This window comes from Marmota marmota, unplaced genomic scaffold (assembly GCF_001458135.2).
Source record: "Marmota marmota marmota unplaced genomic scaffold, marMar, whole genome shotgun sequence".
In the NCBI taxonomy this organism is placed as follows: domain Eukaryota; kingdom Metazoa; phylum Chordata; class Mammalia; order Rodentia; family Sciuridae; genus Marmota; species Marmota marmota.
The window spans coordinates 16033571-16056293 of NW_026000242.1; the positions used below are offsets into that span (position 1 = coordinate 16033571).

The following is a 22723-nucleotide window of genomic DNA, read 5'->3' on the forward strand; positions in this document are numbered from 1 at the left end:
AGAGAGAGAGAGAGAGAGAGAGAGAGAGAGAGAGAGAGAGAAATAAGAGAAGGAGGGAAGCAAAGAGATCAGGAGAGAGAAAAGAGAGAGAAGAAACAATATCCCAGCTATTTAGATGTTTATCAGAATCTTTGGTGAAAGGGAAATAGACTGAAAAAGCATATTTAATATACCTTAAAACTATATAAACATATTGATTAAAAACTTTATTTCTATTCTGAAATAAAAAAGCACTGTGGAGAGTCATAGATTTGAAAAAGCTTAATGCTGCCCTATAATATTAATTTCAAATACCTTAATCTTATTTCAATTTGATGAAACTCAAATTTATTAATTTACATGTCCTAAATCAAAGTTGGCAAACCAGTAGCATGTGAATAAACTTAACAGTCTGAAATGTTCTGTTTGACTGGTACGGGATGGTTCACATGATTTGTTCTGTTTTAATTATGTACATACAAGAATCATGAGCTTTCATATAAAATTTGAGTTTTTAGCGTCTTCTGAAAACTGAAAAGTTCTGTCAATACTGGGCCACATATTGATTGGTAGCAATAATGGAGACTGAATATCAATGTCATTTTTTAGGTGGTGGCTACTTTTCCAGTTTTCTACAGTTCTACCCTTTTCTATTACTCCTGGATCAAAAACTGAGTAACAATTTTTATTTATCACTGTGCTTGTTAATATTGTTTTTATGTTATAATAGAATTAAATAAAAATTAAATATTTCCTGAACTAATATATGTTTTTTTAATATTTATTTTTTAATTGTAGGTAGGCACAATACCTTTATTTTATTTTTATGTGGTACTGAGGATTGAACCTAGTCCCTCACACATGCTAGACAAGCGCTCTACCTCTGAACCACAACCCTAGCCATCATGTTTGTTTTAAGAAAAGTAGGAAATGGAAAACTAGACTGAATGAGAATATGTATTCCCAGAAAATGGAAGATAATACTCTGCTTTATTAAAATTATTCCTATATGTATAAGAGCAGACAATGTGTTTCTAAATAAATCTACCTGCTTCATTTTATTTGTTACACGACTGTCCTTGGGAGGCATTAATTCATGAGATTTCATGAACTCTTCTTTTAAATTATTTGTTGAGAGCTTGGATTGTAGCGCAGTGGATGAGTGCTTATCTAGCATGTATAAGAGACCCTGTGTTCAATCCCTAGTACAGGAAGGAAAAAAAATGTGTATTTAAATTATTTTTGGAATATTTTCTTTGTATCAATTATTGTTCTGAAAGCTTTACATCTATTAACTCATTTAATTTTTACAATCGTAGTGGGAAGTTGTTCCATAGTTTTGTCTTCATTTTTAAAGGAAATTGACACATAAAGAAGTTAAATAACTTGCGAAGTCACAAAGCCAGGAAGTGGCAAGCCAAGATCAGCAGCCAATTTGGCTTTAGAATCGGTGCTCTTAATCACGGTTCTAGTTTGTTCCCTTCCTCTGAACTTATACTGTGCCTTCACACTTACACTGTCAACCCTCAGAACAGTATGTTTCATTTTCCTTTCCATTTACTCTGTTTACACTCAACTTTTGCTTCCTTTTTAATTTATAAAACTTTTCCTATATTAGCTTGAAATAATTGATTCCTTACTTTCCTGAGGACTGTGTTGTCTCCTACTACCTCTTCTATTATATTGGATTATTATTTAAAATGTTTTTATCTTTTTATTGAATATTTTCCCAATTAGATTATAATTTGAGCATGGGGAAAAATAAAAATTTTTAGTGATGTGTAAAGAAATCATTATTTTAACATGGAGGTTACCTATCTCTAAAAATCTGAGATTGGTATCAAAAGCAGTTAAAAGCTATTTGGCCTTCAGTAATTGACTTAAAAGTGCTGTAATAGAGAACTTCTTAACCCCCAAGAGAGGGATTTAGTTTGTTAACAAAGAGTTTCAAGACACTCATCTTATAAAAAATTCTCATGTTCAACCTCATAGTTTTAATATTTTTAGCTATTAGAGTAACATATATTTAGGCAATGATTGCTTGCTTTTCCTTCTTAAAAATTGCCCTTAGCACAAGCTCTTTTAGTTTTCATTTTTTAATTCTCTTTTTTAAAAGATATTTTTATTAATGCCTTATGGTTATGCATAATAGTGGGTTCATTTTTACATGCATGGAATTTATTTGTCTCCATTTCAGTCCCCAGTACTTCCTCTTTCCCTCCTTCTCCCTTAAAAATATATTTAATATACACAATATTAACAATATAATTTGGCCAATATCACTTTCCAGCACTTCCCCCTCTCCCTCTCTTGGTCCCTTTCTTTACTGATCTCCCTTTGATTTTCACGAGACACCCCTGCCCTCCGCCACACCTTTCTTATTTCCTCTCTAGCTTTCACATTACTAGAGAAAACATACAATCTTTGACCTTCTGAGTTTGGCTTGTTTTGCTTAACTGATGGTCTCTAGCTCCATCCATTTTCCTGCAAAATGACATAATTTCATTCTTCTTTATGGCTGATTAAAACACCATACTGTGTATATACCACATTTTCTTTATCCATTCATCTGTTGATGGATGGACACCTAGACTGGTTCATAGTTGACTGTTGTGAATTGTGCTGCTAAAACATGGATATGCATGTATCAGCGTAGAAAGATGCCTTAATTCTTCAGAGTGTATACTGAGAAGTGGTCTAGCTGGGTCATTTGGTCGTTCCATGCCTAGTCTTTTGAGGAGCCTCCATACTGATTTCTACAGTGGTTGTACTAATTTACCGTCACACCAACAATGTAAAAATATTTCTTTTCTCCACATCCTCTTCAGCATTTATTATTGTTTGTGTTCTTTTTTAAAATTTATTTTTTAATTTTAATTTGTTCTTTTAATTTTACATGACAGAATCTATTAATTAATTAATCTGTTAATTAATCTAATCAGGATTCTTGATGACTGCCATTCTGACTAGTGTGAGATGAAATCTCAGTGTAGTTTTGATTTGCCTTTCCGTAACTGATAATGATGCTGGACGTTTTTTTCATCTATTTGTTGGCCATTTGTATTTATTCTTTTGAGAAGTATCTGTTCAATTCATTTGCCCACTTATTAATTGATTTATTTGATTTTTGATATTAAGTTTTTTGATTTCTTTAGATTTTCTAGATATGAATCCTTTGTCAAAAGAGTAGCTAGCAAAGATTTTCTCCCATTCTGTAGATTCTTTCTTCACATTCCTAATTGTTCCTTTGCTGGACAGAAGCATTTTAATTTGATGCCATCCCATTTATTAACTCTTGGCATTATTTCCTGAGCTTTAGGGGTCCTACTGAGAAAGTGGTTACCTGTACCTATCTGCTGGAGTGTTAACTATGGTTTCTTCTAGGAGTTGCATAGTTTCTGGTCGAATTTCTAGGTCTTTGATCCATTTCGAGTTGATTTTTGTGCAGAGTGAAAGATAAGGGTCTAGTTTCATTCTTCTACATATAGATAACTAGTTTTTCTGGCAGCATTTATTTAAAAAGCTGTCTTTTCTCCAATGTATGTTTTTGGCACTTTCGTCAAGAATCAGATGATTGTAGATGTGTGGGTTTGTCTCTCCTGTATTTTGTACCATTGGTCTGTGTGTCTTATTTTTATGCCAATACCATGCTATATTTGTTACTATACATTTCTGTAATATAATTTGAAGTCAGGTATTATGATGCCTCTAGCATTGCTTTTATGGCTGTGAATTGCTTTGGTTAGTCTGGGTTTTTAATTCTTCCAAATTATTTTAGGACAGTTTTTCCTACTTCTGTGAAGACTGTCATTGGTCTTTTATTGGGAACTGTATTGAGTCTGTGTAATGATTTTGGTAGTATGACCATTTTAACAATATTAATTCTGCCTACCCATAAACATTGGAGGTCTTTCCATCTCCTGAGGTCTTCAATTTTTTTTCTTCAGTGTTCTGTAATTTTCATTGTAGAAGTCTTTTACCTCCTTGGTTATATTTGTTTATTTTTTTGAGGCTATTGTGAATAGAATTTTCCTGATTTCTTTCTCAGTGCATTCATTGTTGGTATATAGGAAAACTATTGATTTTTTTTTTCAGGTATATTTTATTTATTCTTTTATTTTTCTTTGTACATGACAGTAGAGTATATTTTGACATATTATACATACATGAAGTATAACTTATTCTAATTAGGATCCCATTCTTGTGATAAAGCTACTGATTTTTGTATGTTGATTTTATAACCTGATACTTTGCCAAATTTATTAGCTCTTACAGTCTTTTAGTACAGTTTTTTGGGTCGTCTAAGTAAAGGACCATAACATCTGCAAATTTGACTTCCTTTCCTATTTTTATCCCTTGTATTTCCTTCTCTTGCCTAATTGCTCTTGCTAGAATTTCTAGCACTATTCACCTAGGAGTGGTGAGATTAGACATTCTTGTCTTGTTCCAGATTTTAAAGGAAATGCTTTTAGTTTTTCCCCTTTTACTAAGAGGTTGAATTTGGGTTTTTCATATAGAACCTTTATGATGTTGAGACAGGTTCCATCTCTTCCTTTTTTCTTCAGTGTTTTTTTTTTTTTATCATGAATGGGTGCTGAATTTTGTGAAAGGCCGTCTCTGCATTTATTGAGAAGACTAAGTGTCTTTAATTCTATTTATGTGATGAATTACATTTATTGATTTGCATATGTTAATCCATCCTTGCATGACTGGAATAAAACCAACTTGGTCATTATGTACAATCTTTTTAATAGGTTATTTAACAGGATTTGCTAATATTTTGTTAAGTATTTATGTATCTAAGTTCATCAGGGCTATTGATCTGTAGTTTTGTTTCCTTGATGTGTCCTTATCTGGTTTTGGTATGAGTATGATACTGGCTTTATAGAATGAATTTGAAAGTGTTATATCTCTTTCTATTTTATGGAATAATTTGAGGAATACTGGCATTAGTTCTGTTTTAAAGGTCTGGTAGAATTCAACTGAAAATCCACCTAGTCCTGGTCTTGGAAAGTTTTTTTTCATTGCTTCAATCTCATTACAAGTTATTGGTCTGTTTAGGTTTTCTATGTCCTTTTGATTCAATTTTGTCAAATCATATTTGTCTAGAAATATATCCATTTTTTTCTAGGTTTTTCCAATTTATCGGAGTATACATTTTCAAAATAGTCCCTAATGATCCGCTGGATTTCTGTGATGTCTGTGGTGATTTCTCCTTTTTCATCTCTAATTTTTATTAATTTGGGTCTTTTTTCTTTTGGTTAGTTTGGCTAAGGACTTATTAACTTTGTTTTTTCTTTTCAAAGAAATAACTCTTTTTTATTGATCCTTTGTGTTTTAAAATATTTATTTTTTAGTTATAGGTAGACACAATATCTTTATTTTATTTTTATATGGTGCTGAGGATCGAACCCAGGGCCTCCTTCATGGTAGGCTAGCGCTCTACTCTGAGCCATGACCCCAGCCTTATGACCCCAGCCTTTGTGTTGTTTTTTACGTTTTCAACTTCATCTCTAATCTTAATAATTTCCTTCTTTCTACTGGTTTTGCAACTCATTTGTTCTTATTTTTGAAGGGCCTTGAGATGCATCATTAGATTGTTTATTTGGGATCTTTCTGATTTTCTTATGTAGACATTCATAGCTATAAACTTTTGTTTTAGACTGCCTTCACAGTGTCCAGAGGTTCTGATATGCTGTATCACTATTCTCATTTAAGTTTAAGAATTTTTAATGTCTCCCTTGTTCTCTTCTACTACCCATTCATCATTCAAAAATGTATTGCTTCATCTCCATGTATTTATATAATTTCTATAGGATTTTGTTGGATTGAATTCTAATTTCATTCCATCGTGATCTCATAAGATGCAAGAAATCATATTAATTTTTTTTTTTGTATTTGCTGAAAGTTACTTTGTGTCCTAAAATATGGTCTGTTTTGGAGAAGGTTCCATGAGCTGCTGAGAAAGTATATTCAGCTGTGGTTAGACATCTATAGATGTCTGTTAAGTTCATTTGACTTATATTTGATTTATAATGTTTTTCAGGTCTATAAGTTCTTTACTGAGTTTATTGTGTAGATGGCTTATTTTGGGGGGAGAGGTGTGTTGAAATCACCCAGTATTATTGTACTGAGGTCTATCTGAGCTTCCATTTCAGTAGTATCTCTTTTATTTGCCAGATAGGTGCTATGTATCCATTGGAAATAAAATGAACCTCAGTATTTCATACCAGTAATAAAAACTAATTTGAGGTAGATCATCTATTTCAATATAAAAGTAAAAAATATAAAATGTCTAAAAGACAGTATGAGAGAATATTTTTGCAACCTTGGAGTAGTCAATGTTTTTTTCCTTTTAAGAAAGATTTCAGAACACCATGATAAAGCATAATAAATTGGGCCTCATCAAAGTTAAACACTTCTGCTCATCAAAAGTTATCATTAAGAAAATGTAAAGGCAGCCACATATGGGGAGAAAATATCTGCTGTACACACACACACACACACACACACACACACACACACAAGAAAAAAAAATTGAGAAAAAGACTTAAACAGATCCTTCATAAGAAAAAAGATCTGTGAGCGGCTAATGAACACATGAAATAATGTACAATATTAATCATCAGAAAAATGCAAGTTAAAACAATTTCATACCACTTGCCATTCAAAAAAATGGTTCAAATTGAAAACTCAGGAAATATCAAGTGTTTGTGAGAATGTCAAGCAACTGAAAATCATTCGTTGCTTGTTAAAGTGTAAAATGTTGGGATCACATAGGAAAACTGGCAGTCTCTTAGTCTATGATCCTACCAATTTCATTCCTAGGTATTTAGCCAAGAGTAATGAAAATATGTACCTAAAAGTGATGTGGATAAAAATGTTTATAGAAGCTTTATTTTTAATGATCCCAAACTGGGAACACCAAAATGTGCAACAGGGGATTTTGAACAAATAGATTGTTTTATTTTCATATAGTAGAATATTGTTTAGCAATAGAAAGGCAATAAGGTACTGATACATACCATAACATGGATGAATCTCAAAATCATTATGTTAAATGAATGGATACTAACTGTTTATGAAATTCATGAACAGGCAAAACTGTATTGATAGAAATCAGAAGAGTGATGGTTTTAAGGTGGGGTAAGAGAACAAAAGGGAATTTCCTTGAGTGATGGAAATATACTTGATTCTGTATTGGTTACATTTGTCATGCATTATACATTTGTTAAAGCCTATTCAACAGTACACTTATCTGTGCATTTTACTATAATTGAGCTGTAAAGAGTTTTATTTCCTACTAATTGATCCCTTTTTTCCCATTCAAAAGTGTGACTTTACTTCAAGGATCCTCTTTAAAACTTCTAATAATCTAAAATAAGTAGTACCTCTCTCTTTCTTCATTTTTCAATTTTTATTCTACTTATTTATATTATGCAATTTAAGAGTTAATCACTACTTTTTTGATTCTATTATCTGTTGTTTCTTGATGTTAAAATATGTCTCTAAACTAGATTTCAGCTACTGAGAAGAATGTATCAAAAACTCCGATATAGTCATGTATTTGTATATTTTTCCTGTTTTTTTAATTTTTGCTTCATGTTTTAAAATTGTTATGAAAATATAGGATTTTAGAATTTTTGTGTTGAATTGACCATTATGAAATGCCCCTTTTATCTTTAGTAACATTGCTTTAAAATCTGCTTTATCTGATTAGTATAGCTAAATAACTTTTCTTTTGGTTTTGTTTGGTATATGCAAAATATTTATTTTTATATGTTATATATGTATTTTTTATTTTCAGCCAGTCTTTATGCTGATAATTAAGATTTTTTTGTAATTAGCATGCAGTTGGATTTAATTTTGCAAGTCTCGGCAAGCAATCTTTGTTCTTTAATTAGAGTTTTTAGTCATTTTACATTTAACGTAATTACTGAAATTAGATTTAAATTGACCATCTATTTGTTACCTTTTTGCCTAATTTGCTTTTGTGTGTGTGTGTGTGTGTATGTGTGTGTGTGTGTGTGTGTGTGAGAGAGAGAGAGAGAGAGAGAGAGAGCGAGAGAAAGAGAGAGAGAAAGAGAGAAAGAGAGGGAGAGGTATACTGGGGATTGAACCCAGTGCATGCTAGGCCAGCATTCTATCACTGAGCTCCATCCCCAAACCTTCAATATGTTTTTTAAAAAATTGTTATTAATTGAATATTTGTTATTTCATTTTTGCCTGGAATGTTTGTTTTAGTTGTACATTCTTCCAGTATTATTATTCTGAAAATAACTTCCTTAAATATTTATGTTTCTTTACTTTTCCTATAGGGTCTAACAAATCTGGGAATCTAATAGATATATGTAATATATTCTTATAGATTTGCTCTGTTCCGTTAATAGTTTTAAAAGACCCAAAATGGTTTTCTTAATGCAGTATAAAGTAAGTTATTTTACCTATTGTTTTTAGAATCACACCCAGGAAATTTGATACTGTTCAAGCATCTGAGCATTACAAAAGTGGAATTATCACCAGTGATATTGGAGACTTAACTTTAAGCAAGAGGGGAATACGAACATCATTTACATTTAGGAAAGTGAGGCACACACCTTGTAACTGTAGTAAGTATATGATTTCATTTCTACTGTAAAATGGAGTAAATCTAGTATGGAAATCCTTTAAGGTCCCCTCAGTACCTAGGATAGCTTTTCCATAGCTTTTATAATGGCATTTCCTGTATTCTGCCTTGTATTTTACTTTTGGAATACTTTTCTGTACCACCTCCATTAGAGTATTCTTTGAAGTTAAGAACTCTTCTTATGATCTTTTTTTTTTTAATTTTTTTTAGTTGTAGATGGACATACAATATCTTTATTTATTTTTATGTGGTGCTGAGGATCGAACCCAGTGCCTCACACATGCCAGGCAAGTGCTTTACCACTGAGCTACTAGTCCTAGCCCCTCTTCTTATGATCTTTATTTTCCCCATACTTAGTTTTTTAAGCAGTTGAGTGCCAAGAAATACTTTATTTATTGAAGTAACAGTTTAGAGTATTAGAATTATGGGACAGTAAAATATCACTTGTACAAAAATAGGTTTTTGTTGAAAATAGCTTGTCAGATTTCTTCTTATTTTTTTTTTTTTTTATTAATCCAACAGGGAAGCTAGAGATGACAAATTGCTTTATGGTAGGTTACTATAGGGAATAAGCATTGGTTTATGGCTTAGTCTATTTGGAAACCTAGAAGGGACTAAAGGGAACTGCACAAAATTTGTCAAGAGGATACTGTTTTGAATTGTCTACATAAGTACATCATGCTTTCTTGGACTTAGTTTACAGAGATTTTTTTCATTTTATAAATAAGAATTTTTAATAACAGTGATAGAATCCATTTTATATCCGGGGGGTTTCAATTATGGGTAGTATCTACCAGTAGCTTTTGAATTTAATCATAATCTTAAACATTTTGAATTAAGACTCCTCATTATGTCTACAAGATGTTAGCCTAACAGAAACTTGAAGTCTTCTATGTTTGATAATCTTGATGGTAGTGAAGCTTTAAAACAAGTTTTTGCCTATTTTGCTGAAAGTGTCCTAAGGGCCTTAAAATGTGAATTTTTAAATTAAAAATATTTATTATTATTTGGTAAGGATCTAGCACTCATCAAAGAAAGAAAGAAAGAGAGAGGGAGAAAGAAAGAAAGAAAGAAAGAGAGAAAAGAAAGAAAGAAAGAGAGAGAGAGAAAGAAAGAAAGACAAGGTTTCTTTTCTCAAGTAAAGTCTAGTTGTAGAGATGCTAGTTTTCTTATGCAAATGTAAGGGAAGTGCTAAGAAGCTTCAATTGGGTAATCAGTTTACAGATGTTTTTACAATAACAAAAATTGTATGTATTGTGTACCACATAATGTTTTGGAATATGTATACATCATGGAGTTGCTGAATTGGGCTAATTAGCAAATGAATTATATCACACACAATTTTTTTTTGTGTGTGTGTGTGTGTGTGATGAGAGCACTTTAAATCTAATCTTTTAGCAATTTTCAAAAATACAACACATTGTTATTACCTATAGTCACCATGTTGTAAAATAGATTTCTTTGATTTATTCCTCTATGTAACTGAAATTTGGTATCCTTTGACCAACATTTGCTCAACTGCAATGAAACAAATGGAGACAGAAGTAAGATGCAGAGGCAAAAATGACTGCTGGTCTAAGCTGCCATCTTAGGTTATCATTAGGTTACATCAGGTCACTGGCACCATTGGTACATTATTTTTCTTTATATCATTAAGCAGCGTACATTAAGTTATAGTGTAAGATGTTCTTGCTTATGATTGGATATGTGCACTGGCCAAGCTTGTATTAGTTATCTTAATAGTTCCTGGGAAAAACCACAGAATGTTCCCTTTAAGCAGATGCAGAATTATATTTATATTTTTTTGTAAATAGATTTGCCTACTTCTTTTTATATTGAACTCCTCAAATATATAATTAGACTTGCAGGGAAGAATTTTGTTTTTTTGTTTTTTTGTTTTTTAACAGGTAAGTCAGAGCCTATGTATACCCAGTTCTGAAATTTGTTTTGATTTTCTTTTAAGAAAACTTGATAACTTTGAGTCATTTATAAAGATGAAAGGTTTGTATTGCCTTATTTTTATTTTTAGGTTATTCTTCTGTCTGTGACAGTCAGAGGAAAGAGACTCCTCCCTCATTTCCAGAGAGTGATAAAGAAGCCTCACAACTAGAGCAAGAGTATGTACATCGAGTTTATGAAGAGATTGCTGGGCACTTTAGCAGTACAAGACATACCCCATGGCCACGGATAGTGGAGTTTTTGAAGGCTTTGCCAAGTGGTTCCATAGTGGCCGATATTGGGTGTGGAAATGGGAAGTATCTTGGCATCAATAAGGAGTTATACATGGTAAGTAATGTTGCTTCTGACTTTCTTTTTGCTGTATTTGCAATGGTTATCATTATCTTTCTTCCTCATGATATACATTGTTTTTAGGCCATTGTAAAAAACTGATGATAAACAATGAAAATTAATTATTGCTTTCATTTTTAATTCCCCTAGAAATTTATGGGCATGGTATTTGGAAAAGATTTGGAAAATGTGGACTTGAAAGGCAGAAGTAAAACTAGGTCTAAGGAAGTTGTAGTTGTTAAAGACATTACCGCTACTGAAAAATGCTACAGGGACAGTAAGAAAGATGACTTGAGGGCATCTCAGGAGCTGGCAAGACCACACCCATCTAAAGCTTGAGAGAATAAAAGTAAAAATTCTCCTGAGGCCAGTGGGGAATCCTTCTTGTACCAGGGGGCCTGGTACAACATGATAAGCCACCTAGACACTTGAAAGCTGCTGCAGCCAGGGTCTCTGGAGGCTTTACTGCTCCTTGAAATGGTGACAGACCTTGGTGACAACCATGTGGTGCTGGTTCTGCAGAATGCAGGATGCTGGAGTTAGGGGGTCATGGAGGCTTCCACCAAGATTGCAAAGGAAGGTCTAGAAGGACAAACAAAGTGCTACAGGGTTGAAATTCCAGTGGGCAGCCCCTGAGAGGGCAAAGCATGGAGATAGGAGGAAGAAACCAAAGCTGCAATGGAAACCCCCAAGATTAATAAATGCCAGTAACATGGAACATCTGCTGAGGAAAGCTACAAGAATGGAGCAGAAAAAATCCAACAGAAAGGCCAGTTGTGTTGCAACAAATAAGGTCACCGGGGTAGAACTACCAAGGCCCTTTGGAGAGGACATCATGCCATGTACTCCAGATGCCTGACACAGAACTTGTTTGCCCACCTGGATTTCAGTCTTGCTTTGGTCCCATTCCTGCTTTCTATGTCCCTATTTTTGTAAATGGAGATATTTACTCAGTACTTTATATATTGGATATTTGTAAATTGCTTTTAATTTTACAGGAGCTTACAATGTGAGATTGCCTAAAGCCTCAGAGACCGCTTTGGACTTGAACTTTGAGCAATCTCAGAAATGTTGAGACGGTGGGCACTCTTGGGAATAGACTACATGTATTTCGCATTGTGAGATATTTGTGAGCTTTTGGGGGCCAGGGATGGAATGTTTTGGTTTGGATATAAAGGTGGCCCTCAAAAGCTTACAAGTGAGACAATGCTAGAATATTCAGAGAAGAAATTATCGGGTTATGAAAATCTTAACCCAATCAGTTTAATAGGAGAAAAATGGAATTTTTATATTAATTTGCACCCTTGATTAATAGCTTGAATTTTTGTGTGTGTTTACCTATGCTTCCAGAGTTGTATACTTAATGTTTTGTTGAAGATTAAATATATATAGGAGTAAAAAATCACATACTTTAATTTCAATACATACTTTTGTGTCATGATCTTTGTCTAACAGAAATATGTTAAAGAGACCTTGAATGTATGTTGAGTGTTTGCAAAATAAGCCATTTTCTCTTTGGTTGTTGTCATTAAGTAACATTATTAGGGAGAATTTCAAATACTTGACATTATCCTTGGTATTAAAACTTATATCAATTTAAAATAGAAAAGTTAAACAATTGTGATGTTTTGACTACCGTATATGGGAAACCCAGCAAAATAATGGAAATGTGAAAGTCGTGAGCCAGGTATGAGTCAGTGCCATGTCAGTGAGGAATCTATAATAGGTCTGGTGCTTTATTACTAAAATTTGCTGCACAGTTTCTTCTTGGTGAAAAGGAGTGGTATGAGCAAATAGACCTAAGAGCCTGACAAGAAGGAGAAAATTTCCTCTTGTTTTGTTTGGCTGCTGTTCTTGTTCTGTTTTTATCTGTGGTCCTCAAATAATAATTCTCCTCTTCTGAGTGACTATTGAGCCCTGTCTCTGAGGATTTGTTTTATAGGTAGGCTGGATTTTTTCCTGTTGGCTCTAAGTAAGGTTTAGCTGTCAGAATTGGGCATAATTGAAACTTCTGAGTCTGTGAACTGAATTTAAATGTAACAAAAGGTAGCAAGCACAAAAATATTCTCTCTCTCTCTCTCTCTCTCTTTTTTTCTGTGTGTGTTTGTGTGTGTGTGTGTACACATTGATATTGTAACTGTTGGCTGGGTGACAGAGAATACTGGCAAAAATAAATAAAAGCAGTAAGTCAGGCATGGATCTTAAACAGATAAGGAAACAATTGGGAATTATGCCACTGTTATTAATAGCCCCTTAGTACTTTTCCATCTTTAAGTATTTCACAGAAAATTGCAGTACTTTACCTCTAGCTTGGTGCCTTTTATTCCACTTCACAAATTAAAGCAGCTCTGAGATAGAATACAAAAGCTGTTAAAATGCCTATTAGAAATTCAGCAAATTCATTAAATATGATCTGCATGGCAGGCAATGTGATTTAATTGCTAAAGAATTATTTTGATATGAGAATTCATATTCTTTATTCTCAGGACTGAGAGAACCTCAAGGATCATGAGTAAATATTTTGAGCTGGCCACTTCTGTTTTTATTAAATCTTCTTTTACAATTCTTTTCCTCATTCATAGAGATTGGATTAAGAAGAGATTTCTGAGAATGATTATTTATTAGTGATTTAACATTTCTTATGCCCCTCCCATTTTCCTTTCTCAATTTACATGTGCACATTGCGACTGCATATATGTGTGTGTGTGTGTGTGTGTGTGTGTGAGTGTAAACATTTTCTAAGACTGCCATATATATGTGTGTATATCTTTGGTATTAAAATTTCATATGAATATAGTATTCATATATATAGTATTCATAGAATTAAACAGCAAAACTGTATACAAAAACAACAGCAAAACTAGGGAGAAGATGGGAAGTCCAAGTCCCTGAACACTTTCTGCAGAACCAGACATGTGTAAGGCACATTTGGCCTCCCTTACTTGAAACATGAAAGCATGTTGCTAACTGCCTTCAGTAACAACATTCCGGTAGAAGGCTTGGTTATGCTAAAAGATTTATTTAACTAAGTAGCATTTTATAAGTTTTGAATTCAGCACTTTATTCTTGATAAGGCTAAATATTTAACAGAAAAAAATGAAGAGTAAAATAAATTAAAAAATTGAAATATAGAATAAGTGATTTTACCTTTATGGATTTTTTTGGATTTTATTTTCTTATAAAAGTAATACATGGGCTGGGGATGTGGCTCAAGCGGTAGCGTGCTCGCCTGGCATGCACCGGGTGCTGGGTTCGAACCTCAGCACCACATAAAAATAAAATAAAGATGAAAACCAAAAATTAAATATTAAAAAATTCTCTCTCTCTCTTAAAAAAAAGAGTAATACATGTTGAAAAGTATAAAGAAGCAGAGAAAAAAAATCACCCATCCTCCTGCTATCTAGATTATCACCATATATATAGTAATGAAAGATACCTTAGATCATGTTCTTTGTAGCTCCCCTAAAAGTCTAAAATGTCTATGTTTTGGAGACAGTTTTGATTTTTATATGTAATGTTACAGAAAGATGAACATTCTGAATGGTGATCAATTAGGTGCAAATTTGGACCTCCCATTTTCATTGCCGTCATTTTTTTTAGTCATTTTGTTTTTATTCACTAATTTGAGTTCTGTTTGATATTTGTTAAGATAATAAATGTTATCATGAGCATTATATATTCTGACTTTGTGCTGACTATCTGAATTGGAAATATCATGGTCTGAGACCATTTCACGATAAATATGAGATCTGTTTAATGACTTTAAGGTATGGAATAAACCCATAGCTCTTAATTTCTTTTAAAATTCAAACAAAACATTATGAACTTTTTTCTCTTAAAGATTGGTTGTGATCGTAGCCAAAGCCTTGTGGACATTTGTAGAGAGAAGCATCTTCAGGCCTTTGTATGTGATGCGTTGGCTATTCCAGTTCGCAGTGGGTCTTGTGATGCCTGCATCTCCGTTGCTGTTATTCACCATTTTTCAACAGCAGTAAGTATTTTAAAAAATATGTTTTTCTTTCTCCAAGATTTTTGTCAGTAAGTGGCAACAAAACTTCATTAACTTATTGATGCTGGACCCTATTTTAGCTTCTCATCTTTTTCCACTACATAATCCATCCTCATTGAAGAGAGCATGTGTGACAAAGATAAGGCTACATCAGAGTTCTGGTTACTTAAACAGAGGCTTAATGGGACTCTATGCTACTATTGCTGTATATTATAGCCTTTTTCTACCCAGGTCGCCATTCATTTCTAAATGCCTTCCTTCAGACCCACAGAGTCCCAGAATTTTAGTTGGAAGAGACGTTGAGACTAGGCTTCATGAGTTTATATCACTCCTCAGGTTCTTGAGTCTCTTCTCTCTCTTTTCCATTTGTCTTTCTCAGCCTACACCGTTCTTCAGAAATCTGTACTAGTATGTTAACTCTTAAAATGTTTTTAATTTTTCACTTTTACATTGTATGTGAGATTGAGATTTGTACAACCTTTATGGAAATCAGTATGGAGGTTCCTCAAAAGAAGTAGCAGTTCACACACATTAGGAATAGAACCACCATATGACCCAATTATACTACTACTTGGTATTTATCTTAAAGAATTAAGGTCATTATATTATAGTGACATATGGGTACCCATGTTTATAGCAGCACAATTCACAATAGGCAAATTATGGAGCCAGCCCCGGTTTCCATCAGTGGATGAATAGATAAAGAAAATGTGGTATATTAGCGTTTTGTTCAGCCATAAAGAAGATTGAAACTATGTCATTTGCAGGAAAATGGATGGAACTTGAGAACATTATGTTAAGCAAAATAAGCTAAGGTTCCGAAAGTCCAGGGTCTTATGTTTTCTCATATGTGGAACCTAGAGAGAAAAAAGGAAAAGAAAGTTGGGAAGGGGGATATCAGGAAAATCAAAGGGAGATAGTAACATAGAGGTAAGTGATCAGGAGGAGAGAGGAGGAGTAAGAAAGGGAAAATCCTGAGAAATTGTATTGGCCAAATCCTATTGTTATATCATGTGTTTGCCTATACAAATATGTTAACACTGAATCCCACTATCATGTACCAATAAAAATATGGCTAAAAATGTTTTAAAAAGTAAAAATATTAAAAACAAACAAAATCTTCTTAAGTTTTAAATAAATGAATTTAATATTTTATGTTTTACTTAAAGGGAAAAAAAAGCTTATTTTTTGTGTATTTTGTAAGCATCAGTAGTTCCTCCCCTGATAGAAACAAGAACCATATAGCTTACATTATGGGTCTCTGGCAGATTCAGTAGACTTTACATCCTTACCTGATTTCAATACAAATCAGAAAAACCTCTATGACATTTGTCTCTTCAATTGTTAGCTCTTTATTTTTTAATAGTAACCGGGAGATTCTGCTGGACTGCAGCAAACAGGGTAAGAGGACTATCTTAAAAGAATTAGAAGAATTACTGCAAACAGATAAAGGCTTGTGAGCAACAGTTATACCTGTGAATTTTAAAAAATCCCCTTCATTTGGAAGAAATGTTTGGCACACTTTAGTTCCTTCAGCCACAGCTTACTCTGTGAAAGAGGACTATCTTCAAAGTATGAAAGAAAGTAAAATACACAGGTAATATCTGTATCCATTTTTTTGTAATTGCATGTATATGTTGGACCCTTCCCCTATCTCCTTAGAAATTTGTCATATTCACCTTTCTCTCCATATCTCTTGTTATCTATTTAAAATTCATTCATTGACCATGTACAAAAGAATCAAGTTGGATCCAAGTCCTATAAGAGCCCAAACTATAAAACTCTAAGAAGAAAACATAGGAGAAAATATAAAAGAAAAGTTCTGTGACATTGAGTTTAGTAATGATTTCTTGGTTATGGTTCTAAGAACATGGGCAACAAATGAAAAAAATAGAGAAACTGGACTTTGTCAAAATTAAAACTTATGTGCATCAAACAACACTTATCAAGAGAGAGAAGATGCATCCCATGGAATGGAAAATAATATTTACAAATCGTGTCTGATAGGGAATTAATATCTAAAATATATGTAGAACTCCTAAAATGTGATGACAAAGCAACAAACAACCCAATGGAAAAAAGATGAAGGGTTTAAATAGGTATTTTCCATGGCCAATAAGCACATGGAAAAGTGCTCAACATCATGAAACATTAGGAAAGTGCAAATCAAAACTACAGTGCAGTAGCAATTCACACACATTAGGATAGCTATTACCAGAAATATAGAAAATAACTAGTGTTAGCAAGGATGTGGAGAAATTAGAGCCCTTCTGCATTGCTGGTAAAAACAAAATAGTGTAGCCACTGGGGAAAACATTGTGGCAGTTCCTCAGAAAGTTAAACATAGAAATACCATATGATCCAGCAATTCTACTTCTAGATAAATAGCCATTCCCCCCAAAACTGAAAGCATATAGACTTGCAATATTTGTACACCCATGTCCATAGAGCCATTATTCACTATATCCAAAATGTGGAAACAGCTCAGATATCCATTGATGGATGACTGTGTGAACAAAATGTAATCTATATACATATAGTGGAATATTGAATATTATTCAGATTGAAAAGGGAAGGAAATTCTGATACATGCTACAATGTAACTGAACCTTAAGGACATTATACTAAGTGAAATAAGCCAGACAGAAATGGAAAAATATTTTGAAGTACTTACATGCAGTACCTAGAAAAGTTAAATTCATAGAGACAGAAAGTACTACAGTGATTCTCAGATGCTGGGGAAGTTAGAATGGGGAGTTATTATTTACCTTGTATAGAGTTTCAGTTTGGTTTGAGTTTCAGTTTGGTGATGGACAGTGATGATGGTTATACAACAGTGTAAGTGTAATTAACATCACTAATTTGTGTACACTTAAAATGATTAAAATGGCAAATTTTACATCATGTGTTTTTTTACCATGATAAAAACTAATTCATTGAAAATTAGTTATATGCTGGTATTAAACAAGTGCCTGGGAATACAAATGGTGAAGTCCAAGTCTCTGCATTCATAGAGTTCATAGTCAAGTGGAGGAGGTAACACTGATTTATGTGTTGGTTGGTTTGGATTTTATGTTGCTGATTGAGTGCCATAGTAGTGATTTTGATTTTTAGAGACATTGAAAGATCTTACAAATGGTAGTGCCTTGATCAGATATATGCCATATAGGGATCATTCTTAGAGCACTGTGGAAGGTGGTTTAAGATAGGAGGCAAGACTGAATATAGAAAGGCTATTTTGACAGTCCAAGTATCTGGAGACAATAAGAGCATTGAAGTTTTAGTAGAAGAATTCTATTGCCCTCTACTTCATTCCTTCACCACTTTAGTTTTCTTTCCTGCCTGATCCCAGTATATGTCATTTTTAATCCATTATGGGTCTTTGGCAGATTCAGTACATTCTGTACATTCTGACTTCAGCATTCTCCTCCCTAATGTAACTACTTCTACCATTTTGTATTCTTTTTACCTTCTGAATACTTAGGTCTCTGAATACTTAGGTTGCTCATCTGTAAAATAAGATGACAATACCCTATCTCATAAGGTTGTTGTCAGAATAAATGAAACAATGCATAAATTCCTATCTTAGTGTCTTGTATGTTGTAAGAGCTCAGTAAATGTTATTGTTTTATTTTATATTCAATAAAATGATCTCATCTTGTATTTTCAGCTTGATTTCACAATATTTCCCAACTCCTAGACCCACCCTGGAAAAATTCTCACAGTTTTCTTCTATTAACTCTATAAATTATTCATGCTATAGGTGCTTCCTCCTCTTTTAACATATAATCTGAGGTTATTTCTTGGGCTTTTGGGCCATTATGAATAACCCATTGCATGTTAGAATTGTGTGTTACTTTGACAATTTGACATTATCTGAGGCTAAGGAATCAGTAAGATCAATTTCTTTTTATCAAAGAGCACACGCATATTTGTAAACATTTCCAGTCTCAGTTCTTTTGTTTGCTAGCCTTATAACCTTAATGCAGTTTATTATTATATTTTTCCTCCTCTGTAAGTTTGCTGGTTAGATGCTGTTTTTTCAGTGGTTGACATAGGCATTGTAGTATGTTTCCATGACCTTATTGTCTACCTTCAGTTGGTATGTTTACCCTTCCTAACATTGTGAGACTCTGATTAACCAAAGTTTTAGAGGGTTTAGATTTCTATTGCTTGAAGAATCCTTATTTTTTTTAAGTATAGGTATATTGATGACAAACTTTCTCACGTTTTGCAAATATGAAATCTTTATATTTTGTCTTTATTTTTAAAAAGATTATAACTAGGCTTGAATTCTAGAATGATAATATTTCTATGTTTTCTATCCCTGTGTTTTAATCTGGGAAATTTGTTCTAGTCTGAATTCTAATTCAATAATTCTTTGTTGCAGTGTATCTAATTTGCTGTTAAATAATCTATTGCTTTTTTCTGTTATAGAATTTTTGTCTGACTTCTTAATATATTTTAATGTATTTTATGTCTTTACTGAAGTTCCTTCTTTCTATTTTTATGAATGTATTAACCACAGTAATTTTGAAGTCTTCGGGGGTTTACTTCTATGGTCTTCTTTTGCTCTGATTTTCAGTCATTTGGTCATGATTGATTTTAACATACCTTATAATTTTTATTGGATGCTGGACATTTTGTATTAAAAGATTTGGATATTTTATCTTTCTCCAAAAAGGATTAAATTATGGCAAGCTGATAAATATAAGCAGATCACTTTAATTCTGTAAAGGATTGGTTTTATGCTTCACTAGAGCTGATTTATACCTTTTTTTTCCCCCCCTCTCCCTTTCAAGAATATGGCCCTTCTTGGTCTCAAGCAAAAGCCTGGGTTATATTCCAAGATCATTACCCCATGGTGGACTGTGAAATCCATTGACTTTCTCTCTAGCCTTGTTTGGCTACTTAAATTCTGTTTAGCTTTTTAATTTCCTAGCTGCCTTTCTGCTGAGTTCTTGGAATTTCACCCAGTGCTCATGCAACTTAGGAATTTGTAAGTCCTTCTAGATGAGTTTGCATATAGATTTTCAGAATCACTTCCTAGCAGTTCCTTTACCTATGATTCTGTCTCCCAATTCTCATCTGCTTTAACTTCCCTGTATTCCAAGCCTTATTTCCTCAGGCCAGTGAGATTTCTGCTTTCTGATTATATTTTATTCTCCCACCCTGTGAATTATCAAATTCTCTGAGGGATTATAGCCCATCAGGTCCACCTTCCAGAGTTGATCTTCAGTACCTTTAAGTAGCTGTTTTATGTGTAGATGAGCATCCCTAATCTAAAAATCAGAAATGCTCCAAAACTTGAAATGTTTGAACACTAACATGATGCCACTCCACACCAGACTTCACATGATGGGTTGCTGACATGATACAAGGCACACTAAAAGTATCATATAAAATTGCCTTCAGGCTATGTGTATAAAGACTATATGAAACCTAAATGAATTTCGTATTTAGGCTTGGGCTTCATCCTCAAGACACTTCATTATATATATGAAAATATTTCAGAATCCAAAAATCTGGTCCCAAGCATTTCAGATAGGAGCTAATCAACCTGTATTTCATCCAGCCTTTGTGATTATTTTCAGTGGGAGAATTAATACAAACTATTTCATCAAGACTGTAAGTAGAAGTCTCTATAATCTATCTTGGGTGATATTTTGTAAATATAAATGTAATGATTCCCCTAAAAGTGCCTCATATTACCACTTGTAACTCTAAATCTGTTGTTTCCATGTGTCCAGCCAATTAAGGAAAGTCATGGGGGAAATTAACAAAAGGCACAGAACAAAATGCCCCTTCCTTTTTATCTTTTTTGTGTTTATATAAAACATTTTGTTAGATTTTCTTACTGATCATTGTAGTTGAAAACAGGCCTACAGTTAGTTTTATTTTTACATTTCCACTCTATGTCTCCTCCAGGTTCTTAAATGACAATGTGTGCATGTGTGGTTTGTTTGTTTGTTTGTTTGTTTTTTAGGAGCGTAGAGTGGCAGCTCTCCAAGAACTTGTTCGACTCTTGAGACCTGGAGGGAAGGCACTCATTTATGTCTGGGCAATGGAACAAGAATATAATAACCAGAAGTCCAAATATCTTAAAGAAAACAAAATTAGCCAAGGAAAGAAAGAGATCAGTGATACATCTGTGCAAAGGCAGCTTGTGGAGCAAATGCCTAATGCGAACAGTCAAGACTCAGCAGCTTCTGTCCCCTCCATCCAGGAGGGAGGATGCAATTCAAGGAAAGTCACTAATTCTGAGCTGCCTATACACACCAACAGGACTACTTTTCATTCTCAAGATGTACTGGTTCCCTGGCACCTTAAAGGAAACCTTGGTAAAGACAAACCTGTTGAGCCATTTGGTCCAATAAGATCTCATGACCCAGGTTCTGTGTTCCATCGTTACTATCATGTGTTCTGTGATGGAGAATTGGAAGCTGCCTGCCAGACTTTGAGTAATGTCAGCATTCTGCAAAGCTACTATGATCAAGGAAACTGGTGTGTGATTCTTCAGAAGATCTGAATATTTATGTGAACATATTTTATGTAGAGAATAAACTTTAAAAAAAAGGAGACTAAATTAATTGTCCTTTTAATTAAAGCGAAAACTTGTGGTGAAGTACCAAAGGAGAAATCCTGAGAGAAATTTGGAAATAGAGATTGCTTAGGAAATATTTGATCTGCTACTTTGACTTCATAAATGTAGGCTCTTCCTACATCCCTACTCAGGATGGTGTTTAAAAGTGATTCAAGTAATTTGCGAAGTATTTGAGATTCTCATGTAAGAGTACAGCAATTTGAAGATGATATTTTATTATAAATGTTATTAAAGAACCTGAATTATGTTGAATCTTATTGAAGTAATTATATAATATTTTAATAAAGAAACTATTCTTGGTCAATAGAAAATTATCTTAAGTTTTATCTACAGTTCTTTTTTTTTAATTTGTTCTAATTATATATGATGGTAGCACTCATTTTGACACATCATACATAAAATGGAGTATAACTTCTCATTTGTCTGCTTGTACATGATGTGGAATTACACAGGTAGTGTAATCATAAATGCACATAGGATAATGTCCAATTCATTCTATTATTTTTCTTTACCCATTCCCCTTCCCTTCATTTGCCTCTGTCTAATCCAAAGTACCTCTATTCTTCCCTAACATTTCCCCTTATTATGAATTAGCTTCTGCATATCAGAGAAAACATTTGGCCTTTGGTTCTTTGGGATTGGCTTACTTCACTTAGTATGATACTCTCCAGTTCCATCCATTTAGCAGCAAATGCCAAATTTCACTTTTCTTTAAAGCTGAGTAATATTCCATTGTGTGTATACACTAAATTTTCTTTATTCATTTATCTGTTGAAGGGCACCTAGGCTGGTTCCATAGTCTAGCAATTTTGAGTTGAGCTGCTATAAACATTGATGTGGCAGCATCTCTGTAGTATGCATAGATTTGAAGTCCTTTGAGTTTAAGCCAAGAAGTGGGATAACTGGGTCAAATGGTGGTTCCATTCCAAGTTTTCTGAGGAATTTCCATAGTTGTGCCAATTTGCAGTCCTATCAGCAATGTATCAGTGTACCTTTTTTTCCACATCCTCGCCAACATTTATTTTTGCTTGCATTCTTGATAATTGCCATTCTGAATGGAGTGAGATGAAATCTTAGTAGTTTTGATTTGCATTTCTCTAATTGCTAGAGATATGAACATTTTTTTCATATGTTTGTCAATTTATTGTATTTCTTCTTTTGTGAAGTGTCTCTGTTCAGTTCCTTAGCCCATTTATTAATTGGGTTGTTTGGGGTT

At 33.4% G+C, this 22723-nt stretch overlaps 1 protein-coding gene across 4 annotated transcripts in view; it reads left to right on the forward strand.

The window, feature by feature from the left end:
- Positions 1–21848, forward strand: part of Alkbh8 (alkB homolog 8, tRNA methyltransferase) — a 51447-nt gene extending 29599 nt beyond the window's left edge. For 3 of the 4 annotated variants that reach the window (XM_048795782.1, XM_048795783.1, XM_015489923.2), the window contains exons 9-12: positions 8437–8588; positions 10635–10891; positions 14736–14885; positions 20890–21801. In XM_048795782.1, the coding sequence (XP_048651739.1) occupies positions 8437–8588; positions 10635–10891; positions 14736–14885; positions 20890–21432 (1102 nt within the window). In that variant the 3' untranslated portion in view covers positions 21433–21801. Of the gene's footprint in view, positions 1–8436; positions 8589–10634; positions 10892–14735; positions 14886–20889 lie in introns of all 4 variants that reach the window. The other variant, XM_048795781.1, reaches the window with a different exon arrangement.
- Positions 21849–22723: the final 875 nt, after the last annotated feature.